The sequence below is a fragment of the Dufourea novaeangliae genome, unplaced genomic scaffold (assembly GCF_001272555.1).
Source record: "Dufourea novaeangliae isolate 0120121106 unplaced genomic scaffold, ASM127255v1 scaffold65, whole genome shotgun sequence".
Taxonomy (NCBI): Eukaryota; Metazoa; Arthropoda; class Insecta; order Hymenoptera; family Halictidae; genus Dufourea; species Dufourea novaeangliae.
The window spans coordinates 732,621-756,313 of NW_015373961.1; the positions used below are offsets into that span (position 1 = coordinate 732,621).

A 23,693-nucleotide genomic window follows, 5' to 3' on the forward strand; every position below is an offset into this window, starting at 1 on the left:
ACACAATTAACAGTTGAACAATACAATTAGTACACTTAACTTTTCGTCCCTTATCCCGTTCCTGTTTCCGCTGAGAGACTCTCAGAATACTGACCCTGTATTCGTAGTCGTCCGCGGCGGTCCCATGACCGGCCAAATACTCTTGATATTGGGAGATCACGCACAACAGCGAATATATCTGCGGTATATAAGGACACACGTGGGAATACAGCCTCGTAATTCAGCGACTGGTCACATCCGATAACGTAACGTATTGCAGATTCCTCTCGATTATCGTCACGAACTCGGGTTCGCGTTGGGACAGTAATCATATAGGAAGAAATGCTAGTCCCTCTTGAATTCGTTTTTTATCCGATGCCCAAACCTTTGCAACAAAAGCGGCGGGGCAACAGCGTATACGCTTGACAATTTTCACGCCCCCCCTCTCAGCGGTGGGGATAACGCCTGGAAAATAATCGTGTAGGACAAGCCGGACGATAATCGAGAGGAGTCTGTATATTTCTACCTATCTCTCTGCGACGAGTCGGAAATGAAAATTGTGCGAGAATCATAAAAAAAGGGAAAAGGTAAACACATGAATATAACATTCAGGTGAAAAAATATAACCGTCAGTAAATACTAAAAAGTTTGTCGAATAGATCGATTGGAAATATAAGAGAAGACTGTAAATTTGACATTAGAACTACCTACGCTGGCGATATGGATTGGTTGTGAAACGTTATTTCTTATAGAAGTTACTTAAATCCTAAATTAGCGTGGTATGCACAGGAAATTAAAGGTCAACAGAAATTCCGATGGAAAGCACCTTTATGATTTTAGTCATGAAATCTGGTATCTGTCGTTTTAACGGATTAGGTGGCTCTAATGTGAATTTAATAATCACTTTTGTTGCACTGCGAAAGTAGGTAGTTCTAGAGTTAACGATGCTGAAACATAAAGACTCTGATACGATAAAATGAAAGAAAAATTACGAAACTAAAGCTTCGAGATTTGAAACCAGTTTTAGGTTAACGAAACCAGGTTTTTTTATTCCACACAGGCTCTTTGTCGATTCAACTGTGGTACTCACGTTCAGGCAGAGAAGGAAGAAGTTCAGCGTATACAGCATCACTTTCGTCGGGTCGAAAGTGGACTGAAACAGAACGTTGACAACATTTAATCGGTTGATCGAATGTTAAATCGAACATATAGGACACTTCGATCACCGGGACTGCTGTTGACAGATTCTTAAAAAGTAAAAAACCGTTTGTTCTATACCTGTTTGTTTCACAAATTCGCAACGCTTGAATTTTCTTTGAAGAGGGTGTTCTCGATCGGTCGACGATCAGAATAAAATAACATTTCCATTTATTTAGCTTCATGAGTTCAAATTCCTACAAGTTTATTTTAAATGGTGCATGAAGCCTTTAACATCGACTATAGATCGTCCGACGACTATGAACTATACCATAACGATTGTAGTCTCCGTAATTGGGTGATTAATTTCTGTTAATGCTCTGAGCTTTGTAGACATCAAATGATGTATTCTCTGAACCTTTCACTGGTCATGTGGATATCTTATTATTAGACTGCGGAAGTTTATGCCAATACAGTTTCCGTTACTGTTACAGTTCCGTATTATTTATTCCCCAAATATTACTATACACAAATCTTACTACTCACCACACAAAATTTCTTTCGCAATTATTCTCGATTATGAAATATTAAAAAAAATATTTTTGGGGTTCCTTATATCCCACCTTACCAGTTAATGGTTAAATTGTAATTGTCTTTTTTAGTTATCTTTCGCATTGTAAACGGTGCCGTACGTTCCGTTTTTTCATGGACCGGAAAGCCAATCCCGTGAACGATGCAAATCTCTCGTTTCGTTTTCGACTTAGCGGAGATAGCCACTCGATGCCCCGTGCAAAAGCTTCGTTTTACCCAGTTTCTATTTTACGATGAAAAAGCTCGCCGGGCCACGGGCAGTAAGGACGTTAATGAAGATTGCGCGTACCGCCGTCCGTGCAGTGTTGTTGGATGCGCTGTTATTCTGGAACGAACTTTTCCGTCTGACCCGTGTAGAGCGACATTTAGTATGCAACACGTGTGATATACATACATATATATTTCCTTGTGTCTTGCAGCTCCGTTTACGTGTTTATGGTTCTTATCTACGGAGCTGTCCGCTGAAAAACGGAGCAACGAGTCCGACAAGTTTTGTTCTATAGGGTTCGTCTGACCTAAGACAAACTTATTCCACTTCGCACGCTATCACTACTGACATTGTTCTTATTTCTGTCGTTTTTATGATGGTTTTTATATTTAACAGCTTTTGCTACCATCGTGTTGTTCTAAGAATGTTCGTCATAGACCTAGATTTCTATCATTCTATTCACTAGAATTTCCTGACGTTCTTGATCAGGTACTAAAAAGACATAAGGCAGAGATGAATAACACAAATGGCTGACTTTGTTTGATTTTTTAACTTTGCTTTTTCCTAGGGTCTATATGGCCCGAAATGAAGATTGTACCTCAATAGGTGTTAGGTTTTTAAATATTTATTCTTAGTATTCAACGTGTTTAAATTTTACGTCTACTTTTTAATGCATTCTGCATTTCTTAAGAACAAATTATTTCAGAATTGGAAATCATTTTATGCAAAGGGATAGAAACGTAAAGAGTAGGTGAGAACAGCAGGGTGAGTATCTAAATATTGGAGCCTTACACATATTCACAACTCTAATAGTGAACGTGTTAATCTAATTATCTCACCTTCAGACTTAATTATCTAGACCTAACGTTGACAAAGTCGTGACTTAGGTCTGGGTTAGCAAGCAACTAAGACTCAATATATATCCTATCTAGACGTAGCTTCCATATAACTGTGACCCAACTTAAAACTAACTCAGATTTAATCGATCTAACAGAGTTTGTCTGCTGCAAAATCAAAACACATTTCAACCATTTGCACACTCACTACTAGATATAATTAACCAAATCGACCTAATTCAGAATCATAAGAAAACCATTCCGATCCAAAAGTTTCTTCCGTCATTTTACACAAAACAAGATAACAAAAACGTTCTGTCTTCGTACGATCACGCGGTATACACCCTGTTCATTTCCCATCCGTTCCTAACATTCCCGCGCGACGAGTTTATACTTTTTTAAGATCCATCTTATACCCCACGGTCGTAAAACCGTAACACGTTGCGGACCAACAGGGGTACTGTAATAGTGGAGGTTTTCATAAGAAGATCGTAAAAAACGTTTTACAACGAGGTCGAAATTTTCCAACGCCTTCGGGGCTCGTCCGGGGTCCGCCTTCGTCCCGGTTCCAGAAGCTGGGAAACGGTGCGTGGTTCATATGAAACGTTGTTTCGCGCGCGAATCGTACTTCCGGGCGAACATGATTATCAAATACATATATTTATATAAATATTGTGTGGCTGTGTGTGTCCAGTACAACGACTCGAGGTTGAATATGTGCGCGATAAGCGAAGTGACATAACACAACTCAGCCCAAGGATCGATCTTTCGTCGTTCACAGGCGGCTGCGGGAATCCCAATTAAGGATCCTGGGAGAGACTAATAACGCAGATAGAAGGTAATACGATTACGACACCCGCCGTTAATGACAGCGCTAATACCAACGTTCGCGACGTTCCCAAAGATTATAATAGAGACGGGGGAATCCTGTCTTTCGGTCCCTGTAATATACGACACCAGCTGAGGCTATTTCCACTCGAACCAAGACCAAGGAACTTGTACTTTTTCTTAAAATTGTTATAACTTCGTAGTTTCCATGAATTGAAGCATATCCGTTTGGGAATACATTTTCAAGATGTTATAATTTAAGAAAATACAATTTAAAAAGTTGATTGTTTGACCCTTTCAAATGGGAATACCCCCTTCATCGCGTGTTGTAAAATAAAAAGGCGAGAAGAATGCACAGAAATTCCGTTGACAGGACTTCGCGAGGACTAATTCACGGGGGAGAACTGGGTACCACTCGTGGAAATCGTTTTCCCGTTGATGCAGCTCTCTCCGCGGAGCCACGTGTACGCAAGATCTCCCACTCAGGTCTCCGAGGAGATCCAAGCTTATTCTGCATTCGCCTATCCACAACACGTCGATAATTCAACGGAGAGAGAGACAGAGAAAGTCCTTGAGACGAAAGCTTCTGAAATAAATGGACCGACTTGGAAGGCCCACGGACTGCTTCCTCCCCTTTGGGGGGCTTCTCCAATGGGTCTAAAAACCAGACGTGCCTCGCAGCTGGATGGGGAACAAGAGAGTGAGACAGACAGACATTTTCAAAGTACTACGCCTCGTGCAATTAATACGCGAAACGGGGTTACGCTTCTGTAATTGTATCACGACAAAAGTTTATCGAGCACGGGGTTACACACCACTTGGCGAGTTCGTTAAAGCTGAGAGTTCTAAACACGTTTCGATGCAATTACACTTAGCAGACGGTAATTTACTCGAACTCTGTGTCTTCGTCTATATTTTGACCTCTCTCTCAAAGTGTTGGAATGCCTAAGACTTTTGAGAAGTGGAATAAGTCTGCCGTACACAGACATTAAATGTATAGATGTAATCGAAGCTTGAAAGGCTAAAACAGTAGTTACTTTATCACTTTAGTGACAATATCTGGAACATTTCCTGCTAGCACGAAACTTCTTTAAATGACATCCATTAGAAAAATGATGTTACTGTGATTACTATTTCGTTATTTATCGGAAGCAAACGCATTGTGTGTTAACAAAATTATTTTTAAACGTTTTAAATACACCTAAAATGATTTGATTTTATGACAAACAAATTTGTGTACAAGGCACCAAAAATGATTCATTGCGTGAGTTAAGTGTTAAAAAAAACTAAAAAAAAAGTTAATTTCACTTCTCACAAAACCTCAGAAGCATTCCCAATCCGTCCACCAAAAGCCATTAAATCACTTACGACCGACAACCTCACCAAAAACAGCCAGTTAGTTCCACGAACGTTAACTTCTCGAACCAGAGCGGGACAACAGAACACAGAGAACGAACTGTCTCTTGAAATCTCTGAAAGCCCAGCGAACGCGCCCCGACAAAGAGGAATCCGCCTCTCCGGGGATCACAAAACATTCCCGTGGCACGAGAAACGCGGCGCAATGTCGTTGTTCTCGAAGGACATCAAAATCACAAGCGAGAAAATACCACTCGACACGGAACGCTCTCGAATCGAGCGTTCGAGCGAACATAACCTAATCTCTTCGAGAGTCTGTAACAGTCCAAGGAGAGAAACGAGTCATGGTGGTTCGGTGGTGGGTTCTAAATCGTAGACGGATAATTAACCGACGTTTCTTTTTGCAGTGTGCAACAAAGTTCCTCAAAACATGGAGAAAAAACGGTTTCCTATGTATTATAAAATTTAATTTAGTATACAGATTCTTCTCGATAACGCCTGGACAATAATCGTGTAGAACAAGCCAGACGATAATTGAGAGGAGTCTGTATATTGAACACGCTGGTCATTCTAGTGTTAAATTTCTTACTAGAATTTAAGGGTTATTATTAAATACTGATCCAAATATTACTTCACAAAATCGGTTCCAAATCGCAAAAAAAAAAAACACGTAAAACGGGTAGTCTTCGGAGCATGTTTAACACTGATATTAAAGTTGTCTATTTTCAGAGAACCACTTTTAACCGATCGAGACTCTTAAAAACGCTTCTTTCGAACGAATATAAATCCGCCGGAGCCATCCCACGAAGCTCGAGGTTCATATCTCCGGCCACGTGAACACGACATCCGGTTCTCTCCGGGTTGTTTCGTGAGAACCGACCGTATGATTCTCCTTTTTCGCGTGGTAAAAGGATATGTCCGTGATAATTGCTAGCCTGGCCGGACCCTTGGGAACATCCTTGGGCGAAGGCGAAAAAAAAGGGGCCGTCTCGGTGCGCCTTTTCGCCTTGGGTAGACTTGGGTAGACTTGGGTAGACTTGGGAGACGAAGCGGAAACGAGCAACGAAAGTGTCCAGAAGCGACGGGAAACGAAAACTGAAAATGTAATTTCGAGCAGGATCCTGCGCCAGTCGATGCCCTCGAGGGCCAGAGGCAAGGTTAGCTTTACACGTTTCGATAGAACCGACGAATTCGACAATATTTTACCCGTTCAGCGTGAGGATTATTCGATCAGAAATTACTGTGACTCACAACGGACATCACTCGAGTGTAACATCTCGATTTTAATGTCGTACTAAGATAGTATTTGGAAAAATATTTGACACGTATTTTTGTGTGGCTGCTGACATTAACATTTAGGGGGTGAAAACAACCCTCAAAGTGTAAAAAACATTTTCCTTAATATCTCGTAAACTATATGATTTATAAAAGATGTTTGTTACCAAAAATTGTGTGTTTTGTAATAATAAAAGTAAGTACTTAAATAGTTTTTTGAAATACTAATTTGTTTAAACAATTATATTTCAAAATGTTAGTAGCTACAGAAAAATTTGTGTCAAATATTTAAAAAAATAGTACCTCTGTATGAAACGGTATAAAAAATTGACGTGTTACACTTGAGTTATGTCCCTTGTCAGTTACGGGAAACGGGGTTGTTTTCTCGGTTGTCCTTTTTCCATCACATTGCATGGCTAATGAAGACGTATCCTAAGATGTGCAGTAGAAAGAGAGTTTTTTGGTCGATGAATCGAGCCCGTCTACTGTTTGACCGTGCTATTTGGACAAGAAACTTCGGGGAAAGAAGTATTCGACCGCATTATGTCGCACGGTTCTGGGTGGCGCGGGGTGATCAAAAAGTTCTTGATCGTTCTGTCAAGGAGAAGCTTAAGCTCCTCTTCTTCTGCCTGAGAACGCTTGTATTACTTTTGTTCGGTGGCGCGCAAGAGCATCGCTGGCCTGTGTTGAACTATTGTTGGACTTTTACAAAATGCAACAGACCTCAGAAATACGACTCCGTTATTATTATAAATTATTTTAAATTGTTCCTTTATATCTCTATCGTAACTATAGTAAATGAAGATGCTTTGACTGGAACAGGTGTTCATAAAGATATGAAAATTCTTTCACTGGACACTATAAAAAATTATATTCTGAAAATGACCAAAAAAATTAGAAAGGAAAATTTAATTTAGAAATATATAAGTTAGAAGGAAAAATTTAATTTAAAAATATATAAGCCTGGTGTTATTCAAAATGTTGAAAAGGACAATCTAATTTAGAAATATACAAGTATGATGTTATTGAAAAAGTTAGAAAGGAAGGTCTAATTTAGAAATACGCAATTCTAATGTTATTTGAAAAGTTCGAAGGGAAGATCTAATTTAAAAATAAGAAATTTGTAAGAACCCTTTTATCTTAAAGTTGCGGAAGTGTTAATACCTTTTGTCAGATTTTTCCTTTGAAGTTCTCACGGTGATTCTGAATTAATCAAGGAAATTAGAAGTCTAAATAGATTTTAACTAAATTCTCATGACTGTATGATTGTATGATTGTCGTGGAATTTTCGTAGAATATTTGTGTACTTACGACAGCGACGACCAGGTACAAGGAATGCGCCACGTCGACGAAGCAGGTCGTAATGACGACGATGATCCATGGTATCAGGAACACACGTTGATCCTGAAAGACCATCGGTTATAAATGTACAGAGATAAATGGAACTGTGATAGGAGGAACGAACTCTGGTGGGTCGATCGCGTTGGACGGTCCCCTTCGGTTTTAATATCTTTCTTTCCGAATTCCATTTTCAGCCGGCCGCGTTTCTTCAGTTTCGTGTCGCGCGACCGGTGAAACGAAGCGAACCAGTTTCGAAAGCGTAGTCGGCTCGGAAAGTTAAGAGTTGAAACGAGCTCTCGAGACGAGAAAGGGTTGAAAGTTCCTCGAGCAGCTGAGAGACAATTGCGTCGTTCTCTGGGAATGAGCATTGTTGCGTTACGCGGCGCGGACTGACGCGGATTGTATAATGAAAAATAAAATACACTTGTTGGTGAAAGTGCGTCTATGAAACCTTTGAATAAATTATTTAGGAAAATATTTCGTGACGTGGAATATAGGAATAAACGGAAAAGAGATAGGGTTGAAGACAAAGGGGATGTCGTTTCTGAGACGACACGATCCGTTTACGCGGTTCCATTCGCAATCTGTCGTAAAAATGCGACCCGTTGAACCATAGCACGCTTATGCAAGCCCATAAAGAAACGATTTTCCGCTTTCGACTGCGCTCCCCCAGCGGGTGGTTGCATCGGGATGCGATTCAAATGGTCCTGAACTCCACCCAAGGAACTTTTGTTACGTGCAACGACGTATTTATGGGCAGCGGATATCCTCTAGGCGAAAAAATTACTGAACTCGGGAATACTTAAAAACACGTAGTTATATACCTTGAGGAAGTCATGTCGCGTCCTATAAAATGATATTTAGTGATCTGCAGGATATTAACAGGACAATAACAAATTCGTAACAATTTCATCGCAAAGTTTTCCAGACTATAAGAACCCATTAAACTTTCATCCCAACAGTTTTTTTAATATCCACTGTAGTCTTCAAGATATACACAAAAATAGGAAAGGACACATTAACCTTTACAGGGTGGTTTCATCCCAAAGAACCGAATATCAGCAAAAGCAAAAAATTGTCCGATGCCCCTATCGGGGTCCCTTACAAATCTGCGAATTTAAAAAAAAAATTAAAATCGGAATCCTCAGGATACCCAAGTTCCCTTGTTAGACAAAGTGAGCCCTTGTCGTGACACATTATCCGTCGACATTATATCGATCCGGGGCTAATTTAGCCGCGACTAAGGTACCTCCAGCCGGCTTAAACGCGTAAGCCAATCTCGTCCGTGCCTCGAATTTTTCCGCCTGAAACCCGATTCACCCTTCATAAAGCCTTGGCGCTCCGACCCTCGTGTCCATGCATTGAAACCGCGCGCGAGGCTCCGTCGATTAATCGTCTCCGTCAGGATGAAACGGAACAAACCACCGTCGCGATAACGGCGAAACGTGGCACGTCGATGTATCTAGTCGACTGAAAATACATTTAAAAAATCACCAGGATCGAATGATAAATAGATGGTAGGATAGGGAGGGGGAGGAGAAGGTGAAGGCCCGTATATGGAGATCCTTGCGAAACGTTGCCATGGTTATTCCTGGCGGGCTGCTATCATCGCGAAATAGACACGGCCGTTTCGACGTTCCGCGGAATGATTAATGGATGAGCAGATCGATAAGGAGGAAGGAGAACATCGACCTCCGAACCCGTATATTTAGCGGCTGGATCGCGGAGATAAAATCTTCGCTGGATAGAATCTTCGTGGGATAGAAGATTCGCGAGATCCCATAGTGAACTGTGTGAAAACAACGGGACCAGGTGACGTTCAAACTACGCGTACCAAGTAATTACACTGATGAATCGTGAGGGCCTGATACGACGAACTGTGATGCCCCCTCCTAGCGGGAGAAATTAGACAGGGAGACTCTACGGGCGGATGTTAATGGAAACGCTAAATGCATTCGGCTGGTATCTCGTCGGCGGAATGAAGATGGATTCACTGTGAATGAACACTTTGTGGGTTCGTTACTTTTTGATGGGATTTTCAGGGTATCTATTGGAAAGTTTGCGATAACATTTAATGGTCTAAATAAAATTAAACTGTATTATTTTATGGTATGTATTGTGTGGCAGTTTGATAAACCTAGCCGGAAACTATCATGGAAATGGAAACTAATTTCTTCACTTTCATATTGCAGTAAAAGTTTTAAAGATCTTTGAAGATGCATTGTTGTAATATTTCAACCATCATTAGAAGGAAGTACTAACGTGTCATTGTGAATGCTTCGGTAGTTCTAATATTATTAATAGTTTCTTAACCTATTAAAATGCAGCCGATAGGTAGTGCGTTGAATAATGTTACAAGTTTCAAAATTTTTTGAGTAGAATTTGAGCTAAGTAAGCGTCTGAGCTACGAAATTACGATTTTGGACCACTGTGCGATCCTTTCGAGATCAAGATCCACTCAGCCAGGCTTGTTGTGTAACCGTTTTACAGAACCCAGCGACTCCACTGAACGGCGTTCAACCGACGACGGGCGCACCTTCTCCTTTCACTCGGTCGGGCAAAAGTGTCGTGGATTCAAAAGGAATTGAATTTCAATTGACCGTGGAAAGGAGCAATGAATACCTTCGTCGTCCTTGGGCGGGAAAGGCATCGAAAAAGCTTCGTGTTTTTCTGTATTGTCGCTCGAACACGCCAAACAGGTGTTCCGTTTCCTGGTCGATCACGTTGTCGGACGTTTTACGTAACAGTCCCGTTTTTCGCAAACGTGATTTATAACCGCGATGAAGGAGGGTCGATAAATCATCGACGAAAACTGATATTCACCCACGATCGCAGCTTCCTCGCGGCGTCAAAGACGTCACGCGACTCTTAGCCACGTGGACGGATTGATATCAAGCTAAATTTTGTATTTATTTCGAAACAATTCTGAACACTATTCTTTAAATATTTTTACTGTTATTCCATGAATACACGAGAACGTGTATGGTAACAGGAGTCGTGATTTTTAAGCGTTCCCAGTAATTTGACAGGAAAATATTGTACACAAAGCTGCGTATGAAGTTGAGCCGTAGGAAACTGTAAATCCTCTCGAAAGGTAATTGCAGGGTAGTGAGTAATTTACTGTATTGGTTTTGTGTTCGTTGTTATGATGGATATTTCAATATAGCTCTTGAAAAAATGGTTATTTAAAAAAATTATAATTTAAATGTATTTCTTGCTAGATGTAATGAAAGTGGTGACGTTCAGAGTTGATATTTGAATTTATCAGTTCTCTACTAGGTGGTGATTGGCGAATTGGTTTAAATTACGCCTTCTGTCCTCTCCATGGATTAATAAAACCAAGCGAAAACACATTGGTTCCTAGGAGTGACGTTTCTTCGACTAAACAAAACATGATTGATGCAAGAAAAACGAACTTATCTTTCCTTAACGAACACAATATCAGGGCGAATCGAAGTGAACACTATGGAATGAAAAGGGGGAATGCGTGGTAGATACTGAGCAGACCATCTCCCCATCGCTCACACATCACCTCCAGCCGTCTCGACTTTAATCAAGGGATGAAAGGCTATAATTGAACAAATCCTAACATAATTGAACACCATCCTTCATTCTGATCATTCGAGAGAAGCGTACAGCGAAGTACAGTGATCATTCTTAAGGGAAGCATCAGAGAATCCTCATTGGTAACGAGACGCCTAACCGGAATCTTTCGGTCCATTGCGCCCTGAAAGCGTTCCAATTTCCGCTTTGCATAGCCTCGTGATACCCGTGGGGTGGTAACGAAGATTCAATTCGATCCCGGGAGAAAATTTCGGGAGAAATTTTGCGGTCGGATGATGCCAGTCAAGGGGGTGCGTCAGCCTTATCTCGCTCGTAAATTTTGCTCCTCCCTCGTTGACTAGATACGCCCGAGGAGAGCATCCTCCTACCTATTTTTCCCCTTCATCTTTTCGCTTTTCTTTTTTCACAGATACCACTTTTATTTTCTCCTTGGGCTGACACGGTAACTTCCTTTGTCACGACTGTATTTTATAATTATCCTCGACCTACATATCCCTTCTCGCGAAACAACGGCACCTCTTTTTTCAATGTGACTCGTCGGTGTACACATTCTACTGAATATTCATTGATTCGTAGTAAACGTTTTTCACGTGGTTCAGGATCTTCTGACACCTAGGTTCCATGTAATTGTTATCTGAAGTGTAACTTCAATCGCGATTCATCGATAAAATTCTATTCAATTTTGTGAAAACACAAAACTGACCCGAGGCGACATACTTAGAGGTAAACGTAAATAAGATCTAATTTACACTATTATACATATTACAATAAATAAATGAAGAAAACGAAAGTTATAGAAAAATCCAGCTGAATACGAGTGACAAGGTACACTTGTCCTCAGTTTACAGGTTCAAGGAGGAACCCAAAATGAGCAAAAAAAATCCAGATTCGTGTCGAAAGATTCATTACGTAAATATTATGTACTATATTATAATAAATAGAACAAAAGTTATGTTATTGGTTAGTCGACAAGGAATTTCATAGAAACTGAAGAATGGGTTATAACGAACGAAGTTGAAGTAGTGATAACAAAATATGAAATGTCTAGTGTCGATAGGGAGCAACGAAAGAATAGGTCTGCACGAACAGTTTCGTTTTAAAGAAAGTCATAGTACATAGTGTAATCCGAGCAAGCATTCTACATAGAGTCCCTCGTAATCGACGTCTTATCGCCCTCGTATCGGTCCCCCTGTTAGTTTATCCAAAATGACGGACAAATCCGCCCTCCAGCTTGGTCCAATGCAATTTTTATCATCGTCTGGGAGCGAATCGCGACCACGGGCTCTCTGATACGGAAAAATCACATCCTGGCGGGGCTTTGGCTAGTCAGAGGAAAGTGTCGTCTCAAATATTGTCTCTTGACTCCAATATTTCCGTATAGTGCACAGTTTATTAACTGTCCACACATTACAGGTGAATAGTTCATTTGTATACGACACGAAATCGAATTTTCGGGGGAGGAAAATGAATAGAATTGTGTCCTACTCTCTATAAGCACGTTGTTAGCCCCAGGTTCAGATTCATATACAGGGAATACTGTAGAAGGCCACAGTTTCAGTTGCTGTTGGTATTACATCCAGTAATATTAATCTTGTTGCCATTCAAAGATACATACATCCAAAGAGACGTTTAAAATAAATTAAACGAAACATATTTCTGTAATATTCTACATATGCATAACAATCATTTTAGAAAATTTGAGTGTAATTTTCCGTCAAAATTGACTTTCTGTGTCAAATTCATCGCTTATTTCAAAAAACTCTCGTAATGATAAATCTTTCATAATCTGGCGAGAGGTGGGAGAGCGCAGTTCAGGAAATGTAATTTCTATGTAATCAAATATTATTGTTAGTGGTTCTTGGCTTCCCTTTGAAGTGCCTATTTTAATCTCCCCACCCTCCCTTAGAAACAATTCTACGATAAACAGTTTCCAACTACCTGTACCTTCATCTGCAGCTAAATCTGAAACGTGGTCTTTTCAACTATGAGTTAGTCAACATGTTAAGTATGCTGTGTTGCTGATATTTTCAGAGATACCAGGATCGTTGCATGTGGACCCCGATAGACCAGTTGATATCGTTATATATAGCAGAAAGCAGAACACAAATTATTATACTCCAATAACAGTGTTTGATAAGAGCCTACGGATAATCTAATTCACCCATGTTTGGGTACACGTTGTTGTCTTTACGATGCACGCACATGTTAACAGCTTACAAAGGATCACCTAAAACCGAGGTCTACACCTACGGATTCCATAGCCCGCAAGTGTGTCTGTACCACCTGAACCATGAAATTTAATACTCCGATTTTCCAATATGCTTCCAGCGTAAATCGTCCTACTAACTTATTAACAGAATACAATCCATAGATCAATCAGCTTTAGTTATAATAAACGTGTGAGAATAATTAACTAAAAAAAAATTACCATTTTCTCTCGAGTTCGTTTCAAACAATAAACTCTCAAACAAGCCCGTATAAATGTTTCACCGACACAAATTGTGATCGTATTTCGAAAAAAATATATAAATTACAAACAGTATCCTTTTTCTCGAAAATAGAACGAGCACCATTTTCACAAAAGTCTACAGATCCGTTAGCAAGAAGCGTTGCAGAATTCCCCTTTTCCCAGCGGACAAACAGAAATATTGTGTTTAATGGCAGAATCGGGAACGTCTTACCTTGAAGAGGCCATAGAGAAGCAGGACGCTGCAAATCACGCCGCAACACGAGCAGAGAAGCAGGGTCACGTTAATCCGTACAGTCGCTGAAGCAACAGAAGCGCGTTGAGAGGTGAGAAACGGTTTTGTTGTCGCGATGGTTAACTGTATATTTCGCTCGAACGGATTGCGAATTCGCTCAGTTTATACAGAAATTTCGGTTTGTCGGTTCGCAGGCTGAACACGTGTGTGTGTGTGTGTGTATGTGTTGACCATACACACAGTTTCGCGAGGATTGTTATTACGAGGGATCGGGGATACTCACTTGGGGATATGGTGTCCGGTTCGAGGAAGCTGGTGGATTCTGGCAAGGAACGATTCCCCCTCAGATATTGACTCTCCCCCTGGAGCACTTTGCCGGTGGTTAGCGCCAACACGGTGAAGTAAATCTGAAAGGAAGCATATTTCTTTCGATTCAGGCGGTCCGAGAAACAATCGTGGTGTGTTCCTTAATACTCGAACCTACCAATGACTGATAAGTACAGTTTTATAACGATGCTTAACACTTTTATTCCCAAATTATTCTAACATTACCAGAGAAATATTTTGTCGTATTTTTATGTATATTATTTGACATACACTGCATGGCATAAGTATACCGCCACCCTAAAATTTTCTGTCCTTATGTACTGTGCTTAATATAAAACCTGACCACTTTTTTCTAGGGAATTTAATCTATTTTTTTCTGGAGAAATATTGTTTCTGAACACGATTTCAGACATGGCATACTTGGTTCGTTTTTATATCGACCACAATACATAAGAATTACAAATTTTAGGGTCGCTTTATAGTTATGGCACGCAGTGTATAAACGATTCACAAGAATATTTGAACATTTTGAAAATGTCTAATGCCATTTTTCATTCTTCGAGTAATTTAAGGGCACCGGTCATAGGTGACCACCGTGGCAATCAACAACGTGTTAATTAGTGCATTAGAGTAGAACAAATCATTCGAGCACAGAATAAACGGGCAAAGATGGTATTCTTTCATCCATTTTTATCGATACATGTAATTGTAGATCTCCTGGACTATGTACCCGACAGGTCATTTATCAGAATCGATTTGTCTCCCTATTAATTCGGATAATCGAGGTTCTACAGTACTTAATCCGATTTTTAAATCATTTTGTCTTAATATTAGTTCAATTTGATAATAATAATTTGTCGAAAATCAAACCAGCAGTTTCATCTCTCTGCATAAAACTTTCAAAATAAAACTATGCCTTCTCTGTCAACTTGAACAAAAATTGCCCTGCGAAACACACTTTTATGTCACCCTCGAGAACTGTACCGTTTTCTACCGTTGAATATTAGGCGACCCGAAATACATCGCGAGTGTACACTAGCTGTTTGCCTTGCTTGTTCGACTAAAGGTTCAACCCCAGTATCACGTTTTATACGGTCGCCTGTGTTCCATTTCGCGCTAATTAGCATTCGTCTTTGACTCGGATCAATTTGCATAAGTCCCAGGGAAATTTCTCCTGAATATTGACGGGGAGGACTTGTCGCGAAGTTATTTATTAATCTCCCAGCCCGGTCGAAGCAGCACGCATACAAAACTACCGTTTGATGGGTCCTTAATAAACCGAAGGTAGAGGGGACGCTATAAGCATTTCGCTGGCGCAGCGTCTTAGCCTTTTTCTGATGGTAGAACCTGGCTGTGGCTCCATTATAATTCATCGAATCAGCGGAATTGTGGAACGCATATGGCGCTGCAGAGCACGTTTACGATCTCTGCCGACGATCAATATGCGCAGGGATGACAAAAAAAAGTTTTATGAATATTTTGTCATTTGTCGATCGTTGTACGAAATAACTTCGTGGCCATCTTTTCATACTTTTTTTGTTAGCTTACAACAAAAACCGAAATACAAAATTTTGTACACAGAAATACTTTAAAATCAAATTCAGTTACAGGTGCATTCATGGATCTTCTAGTGAGATCGTGACCCAAAATATACAGCAAATGTGGTTAAATTATTTTCTGGAAAACACCTTAAATCAGTTAACTCCCCCTCCACAGTCACCAGATCTCAATGTAATAGAGTATCCATGTGGAATATTAGATTCGAAATTGAGAGAAATAAATATGAATAAATCCTATACATTCAAAGTGTATATTCAGATTTAACTCTGACTGTACATATCTTTGCGATAAATTGACCGTCAGTGTAAAATCTATTTATTTTTTTAAAATTATTCGCGAACTTCCGTCGACCTCGGCCTACATCATAACACTTTGATCACGTTCGAATTTCAAATAAAATTTCTGTTCGGACCAGGTTTGAGAAGGGTGGACCCACCCCGAAAATTGCACATTTCATTGTTATTGGTCGGGCTCTGGCCCCGATATCGCGGCGTCGAATCGCGATTGATTCCTCGTCGAATCATTCGTCCCTGATCCTTTACTTCTTTTTGTTTCTCTCCCTCCACCGCCCTCCACGGAAACAACGAATTCCGGAGAAGAAGCCCGAAGAGTCCTCGATTCAGATCGCGTCCCTCGAAACGAGGGTGGCCCGTGTGTCCGGGCAATTTCGACACGCGCGAATGCGGCCCGGGGTTGTTTCACCATGAAATAGAATTCTTCTACGGCTTGCTTCCTCGGGGTATATCTCCGTCGTGACCGTTTCATAATTTCGCCGTTCGTGCCTGACGTTTATCCTCCCCTTCTATCGACACGAGCTTCGATTAGAATTTCGCTGGTTTCCTTCTTTTGGAGATGTGACCGGGAGTGTCTACTAGGGTGATGTAAATTAATAATCGGGCAAGGTGGACGGTGTTTTTAAGAACGAGGGTGAGGTATCACTTAACAGGACGTCGATTTTTTTCTAACTTTGCTGAATTGTTCATGGGAGCAACCTTAAGAATTTTTCCGTACTTTGCTGGTGCTACTTACAGACTTGAAGGGAGAAACCACCCTTTTTATCCGAAATGTCCTTTTTTACTTACTCGCTTATAACTCGTAAACTACAAAAGATATCGAAAAAAGATTTGGACAAAATTTTGTATCGTTTTTAGTTGTCCATATGTCGGTAGGAAAACATTTCCGACAAAATATTTTTTTCGAAAGTTTCTTCCGACAGACATATTGACAATTAAAAACAGTAGAAAATTTATCGTATTAAAATGTACAAGTAGCACCAATCAAGACCGAAAAAATTCCAAACTTGACCCCGTAAACAAATTGAGCAAAGTTAAGATTGTAATTTAATTGTAAATATTCTTCGACAAAAAAGGTCGAAAAATCGCGGGTGTCTTCGAGGGGGTGACTTTACTAAATTTGTTTCGTTCGTCACGCGTGTAGTCGACATTTATCACCTGACGACCGATTTGACACCATGTTATAGATGATCTACAAGGTTCGAGTACACGAACGCACAGCGTAACATGGATGTGTGAGCGTGTGGTTGTCGAAAAAAGACGCACACTGTTCGTGAAAGACATGTTTCCCGAGGGTGCGTCGTGGCACTTCTTGTCGGCTACCCGATCGATCCTTCGTAACGGGGGGGTTATTGAAATTGCTTCCCTCCCCCAATCTTATTGTCTCTTGTTGGGTAGTTACCGCCGGCCTTGGACCAATTTCGTCACTTTATTCTCGTTCGACGTGTCGACGACACTACTCCGAGCGAGCTCCTAGGGGCGAGAAGAAAGTCTTCCCTCGTAAATCTTCGATCTCTTTTTTCGATAGCGACGGTAGGGATAATCGTCGGTTGTTGGACGATTCTTGTGAATGGACTGCGAATCTTTTATTCAAATAAAGTAGGTATACAAAAATATATTTAACCTCTATCCTGTCAGCCATTTTTCTCCTAAGAAATTATGTTATTCCGTCGTGTCTAGGTAAATTTAGCCAAGGCTCCGTGACTTTTATTTGAAAGAATTTGGAAATTTAACTATTTATCTCTTCGTTACATTAATTTTTTTGCTACTGTGTCAATTTGACAAAAAAACAAGGAATGCAACAGAGATTCTATTAAATTAGGAACAGAATAAAGACACTAATGTTTTTTGTTACAGACTGTAAATTATTATTTTTTACACACTTGTAACTTATCACAAACTTGTGTAAGTTCCATAAGTTCGTGTCGATGTTTCCTCGTTAACATAAAGATCCAGTTGCCTATTCATCGATTCGCAGCGATTGCATCATAATTCATGAATTACACCAGACGGGTACAAAAGTTATCGCGTGTCACGATAGACTCGCGGTCTCTATCCTTAATGAAAACGCGTGTTTCGCCGGAGCTTACGTAAAGCTTCGTGCACAGTTCGTGATATAAAGAGGCTCGCCGAGCTTTCAATGACACGGGCCGTGACTCGATTATTCCAGCGAGCTCGAAACTCGACGGACTTAATCCGGGTATAAGCGGATGATAATATAAAATGGTAACCAAACATCATCAATTAGTTCTCACAGCCTCATAGTTGCTTTAACGGATTAAATGTGGGATAAAATTAGCCCCGAACCCAGTCGACGATATGTTCACCTTTTCCCCCCGATACGTGCAGAAGATATCGACGATGATGCGACAGAAATACAAAAGATGTTCTATAAATATGGCCCTTTCATCGTACGTTTCGTCATTTAGTTTAAACGCACGAAACGTACCCACCCCCATCTGAAACTCGATATACACCGGTGAATTATTACCGCTATAATGACACTTAATTGCAATACTAAGGGAATTACATATAAGGAACGATACGGGAATTACATAGGATTACGTAGTAATTGGGAATAACTAAATTGTCCCTCAGTTCTCGATCAATATAGGTACGTGTGTCGAGAAACGGTTGATAGATAGTAATAGATTGAATATAAAACATGGCAAATACGTCTGAATACTGAACGCTTACTAAACAGAATTCCACGTGTTCCGACGATTTGATGAAACATAGTTCTGTTGACCCTTATCCACCGTATGAATGATAAATCACATCAGACGAGCATCACACAATTTCTTTTGAAGTAATACGTACATATTTTGCATTTTACTAGTAACATGTATTTTTTAATCGCACAAAACGTTAGTTCCGTTGTCCTACATTAAATCTCGATAAAACATCAACATCAGCGTTTTCTAATTTCTGATAAAAGGAAGCCTTGCCAGAGAAGAGAACAATTCTATGGTTTTGTTTTGCTTTAATACAGGGATTCTTTTTCAATTGCACTGCAAACTTCCAGTATTTATTTCTTCAACGTACTGCGTTTCCCGTTGCTCGGTATAGGTTGCTACGAAAGGAATCCTAAAAATTCCAGAAATGAAATAAGGCAAGGACGAAAATAAGTCCAGGTGGATGTGACCCCACGACGATTTTTAATTCGGAATTTCTGAGTCGCGTTATGACGGTGGCAGAAGACACGTTACGTCGTGTACGGTTGAAGAAAAGAAAAACTACGGGCAGTCGTGTGTTCGACATGTGATATGGTGAAGAGGAATGATGCAAACAGAGCGACGAGTCCGATTACAAATATTCTCCGCAGAGTTCTTCGAAACGGGAAATCGTATAACGCGTTAGCCAATAGAAAAGCCAACAATTCCCTTTCCTCCGTTCGAACGGGCCATCAGCTTCTCGTGGATCGTCTTCTTTACACCAGGCTTCCCGACTTTTTCTCCCCTTCAAACGACCAGCGTATCTCCGGTTTCGATGGCTTATTGAATTGGACCGTTGGAGCGCGGTTTCCCCTTCCCTTCGATATTGCTTTGATTACGGTTTATTCGCGGCATAACGCGCGACGGTCCGCACCATCGATTTCGACACTGAAGCTTCTTTGATGTTGTATTTTACCTTTTAAGTCCGAACGACCCGTTCAAGCATGTTGCCCAAATTGCACTAGGCAAAGTTATTCGTTGACGTACAATAACGCATCGATTTCTTGGAAATTATATTTACAAAATTGCTAATGTTACTGCTTAAAAATCGATGGTCTTTTCGTGTAAATACTTTAACTCTCAACTATACTACTTTAACTCTAATGTTCTATTATTAATTGTAGATAATTAGGATGAAGGAAAAACGTTTTCCGAGCAAAAAAATGTAGAGAAGCAGAAGACTTCTCTGTCCTGATGGTGCACGGAATTCGTTGCCCTGTGTCCTTGAGGGTTAAAGGTGTCTGGGAGTAACGTTAAATCGTTTTTTAGTTATGTACCAATATTTATAAATTTTTAGCACTATACACCCTAAAAACAGACGGTATACGAGACAAAATACTGTAAAAATACTCTAAAAAGACGCTACGAAAGATATAAATACCGACAATTTTCAATATGACTGTCCTCTTGTCTCATGCAAAGTCTGCTCTGTCGGTAACGCGGCGTGTCTCTTGCAGTACACATTCCATTCCTCCACACTCTGTTCACTATTCTAAAAGAAGCTTCCAAAGACAAAGAGCCCGATTCAAATACTTGCACTACTTTTTTCTCGAGAACTCGATTTTTATAGCAAACAGAGCATATTATAAACTGTGGGGCATAATTGTTGAAATATCCACGGGCCACAAGATGTCCAGTCCCAATCCTAATTGGTATTAGATTTCACGTAAAGGCAGGTATTCTTTCCGTCGGAAACCGTAACAAGCTCACTCTTATAATTGTGGATACTGACTGACGTTTTTCTTTAAAGAAAGAAAACAACGGTTATGATATTACATTTCGAATCACGCGCACGACCCGGAAAATTCGGACACCGCGCGTATCGAATCCGTTCAACTTTGATCTTAATTAATTTAACGCGATGCCTCGGGTGCAACGATATTAAATCACCTACTGTGTGTCAAGCGTCGGATTCCGTAATCGTTTCGACGCATCGAAATAAAGACACGCGTTCACCGCCACGGGCGTTAATGTTTCAATTGAATCCAACCGGCTGATTGCAATTCCGCGAATTCGTGCCATTGATTAATCCTGCCCCATCAGTTTCCAATTCGCTGGTACAGGTTATTTAGAATTATGAAAACGTGCAAATTTTTCGCCATCGAACGGTAACAATTTCTTAACGTAACTTCGATGAATTTTAATCCAACCGATGGGACTTTACCTTCTTTTTTCCTCTACGAAGTTAACCCTTTGATGCCCCTTTTGTCAGGAAAGATCCGTAGTTAGAAGATCTTCACGTTTTCAGTAGAGAAATTCAAGTATTCCCTTCGAGAATAAATATAATAAGAAAAAAAATGAAAAAAGAATAGGTCAGTTTAATATCGATATTTTCAACTTCAAAATAACGAGATGCAACATATTGTAGGTATAGCAGTCTCTTAATTTTGAAATAACGATTTAAGGGCCTGGACGTTAAAGGGTTAAATAACTTTCCAGCGACAGTGCGCATGTTTTTATTAAAATGGTAGATCTCGTCTGGAGTTAATTATTCTATTAACAAAGTTCCGTGAAAAAAAATTCTCGATTGAAGAAACTTTATTTCCATCGGGACTGGGAGGAGGAGAGACGTACACGACGCTGTGGACGTATTTTAATTCATCTCGGGTCCCGGTTAATTAGAAATTTTTACGTCTGCTTCTCGAATACTTCGTCTTTCCCGTGTTATAATCATTCCGGGCACCCGATGCTTGGTAATAACGACAAAAAAAATTACTTAATTGAAATAAATTACAGCTTCCAACTCGTGGTTACCGAAATTAGACTTGTGCCCATTCATTGGGACCTATTCATATTTATATTTCAAACTTCAACCACGGAATTTATAGAATTCCATACAGCGAAATATAAAAAACTGATCTTTTTCGGTACAAAGTCTGGGATATACTAATTGGTATATTCGATATTCGACATCGTTGCATCTCCCCAATTACGTCAACCCTTGATTTCACTGTGATTGGACCGAAGTATACCAATTTTCATGCTCGACCCACGACTTTAATCTCGCACCGGTATCTTCGTAGTTGCTCTTAAGTTTTCCTATACGCTCTTGGAATGAACTTGTAAGCGAAACCTTACGGAAGTTTATGATTCGTTGCAAACAACCATCTATCTTATGTAGCTACCCTGCTACCTCGAAATTTTCCGTTACCATTATTCTACGAGAATGAAATTTAAGAGACCTACCGTTTATAAAATTTGTTCCCATAAATTTTTACAACGTCTATTATCATTTAATTCACTGTAGTTTTTTTAACGAATAGACAGAAATAATCAAAATGAAACAGTGAGCATCGTTCACTTTTCGGTATAGAATATTCTTTCTAGATGCTCCATTGGGCGATATCAATTTCGTTCGTTCTCTATAGATTACAGACATTTTAACCGTGGTGGATATATGAAAAAAATATCTGCGATCAAATTCGCTGGTTCGACGAACCGATTCATATTCCACCCGTTGTTATACACTTGGGCATTTGATATCATGATTGAAGGCATCCAGAGCGCGTACATTCGATATCATACGCTGGAAAATGAATGCCAGGTACAGAACCTGTTTCGTGGATCCCGAATTTTGTGTTTCTGTCAGACCACCGGGAATAGGAATTTGTTGGTTCCGTGTCGACGATATTTTCGTGTCGAGAATTTAAACGATAAATCTGTTCGCGGAAACGGCGAACGCGAACCGGCGAAATTAAATGGCACGTGGTTAATATCGTAAATACAGAGGGGACACACAGACACCGATGAAAATCGATGCCGAAGGCGTTAAAACTAACCGATTCGAAAGTGCCCAAACAGGGAGGTGGGGTCCTCCAGTTTCCGGAAGTTAATTCTATTCCGAACCACTCGACGTAATTAACTTTGCCACTGCCGGAGTTACATTCTCTACACGTGTAAGAAAGACACCGATGCGCAATGTGTTGGACGAAACAGGGGGTTGCAGAGACATACCCTAGCCAAAAGGAATAACGTAATTTTTGAGGAATTATTTGTCAGAGGCTGTATTGACTATTCGAATGTATTAACGTGAATATATCCGGTGGTCCACTTAACTTTATCATCAGGTATATCTCGCTTGTTTTTGACGACATTAAAAAATGATTGACATACAAGTTAAATGGTTTCGAGGGGGAGTATAAATAACTGAGAACGTAGAATACTGAATTTCCCAAATAAATCGTAAACGCTGAAATCTGCTTCACTTTTTTATTTAATTTCGCGCACTTTTAAAACGAGTGCAACACTGGGCGTTAAAAGGTTAAAAAATGCAAAGTACACAGAACGTGGCCGTAAAATTTAAATACATTAAATATTAAAAATATAATCTCCATTTCGGGTCCTATAAACCCGAGGGGAACAGCGAGGTTAAAATCGAATGTGTGTACGTAGTTTGATAAATTCAATTACAGAATAATGTAAGGTAGTTACAAAAAAAGAAGTACAGTGTACGATAAAAAGTTTAGACCGTTCAGAAGCTTAAACGCGAGATGTTCATTACCACCCGAACGCTTGTAGGAAAAAGCAACGTGTAATTAACACACGGAGCTAAAAACACGTAAAAAGAACTTGTTCCACGTGTTTGTACAGTGCACGTTGTTCGTCGAGAATAAAACGCCAACGAAGAATCTGAAGATAGGTACACGTGTAAAGTTTTTTATGGGAAACTATGTGTATCGTGTATGAAGTTACAAGTTTGTCCGAGCCACTCCAACGGAGGCACCGTTTGTATATTGCTCCACGTAGCGCAACAAACAAGTTTATACGGAAAACCCAGTGTCCTGCAGCTGAATGCTTATTATTTACCTCGAGCCTAGACCTAACTTTGCATCCCGCCGCTTTGTACTTGTATTATCTACGAAGAAACCAAAAACGACTACGATGCTGATCTTTCGTGCAAACAATAGTGGAAATTGGAACATCTCTATGCAATAATTTATCTTCTCAACATTCAAAATATTCAGTAAAATTCATAAGAAAAA

At 40.0% G+C, this 23,693-nt stretch overlaps 1 protein-coding gene across 1 annotated transcript in view; it reads right to left on the bottom strand.

Annotated features, from left to right (window-relative positions):
- LOC107186600 overlaps positions 1 to 23,693 on the bottom strand; it is a 31,695-nt gene that overhangs the window by 4,026 nt on the left and 3,976 nt on the right. The window contains exons 2-6 of the mRNA XM_015574498.1: positions 14,101 to 14,224; positions 13,797 to 13,882; positions 7,522 to 7,614; positions 1,070 to 1,132; positions 41 to 178 (exon numbers count right to left, since the gene is read on the bottom strand). Coding sequence (XP_015429984.1) covers positions 41 to 178; positions 1,070 to 1,132; positions 7,522 to 7,614; positions 13,797 to 13,882; positions 14,101 to 14,224 — 504 coding nt within the window. The remainder of the gene's footprint in view (positions 1 to 40; positions 179 to 1,069; positions 1,133 to 7,521; positions 7,615 to 13,796; positions 13,883 to 14,100; positions 14,225 to 23,693) is intronic.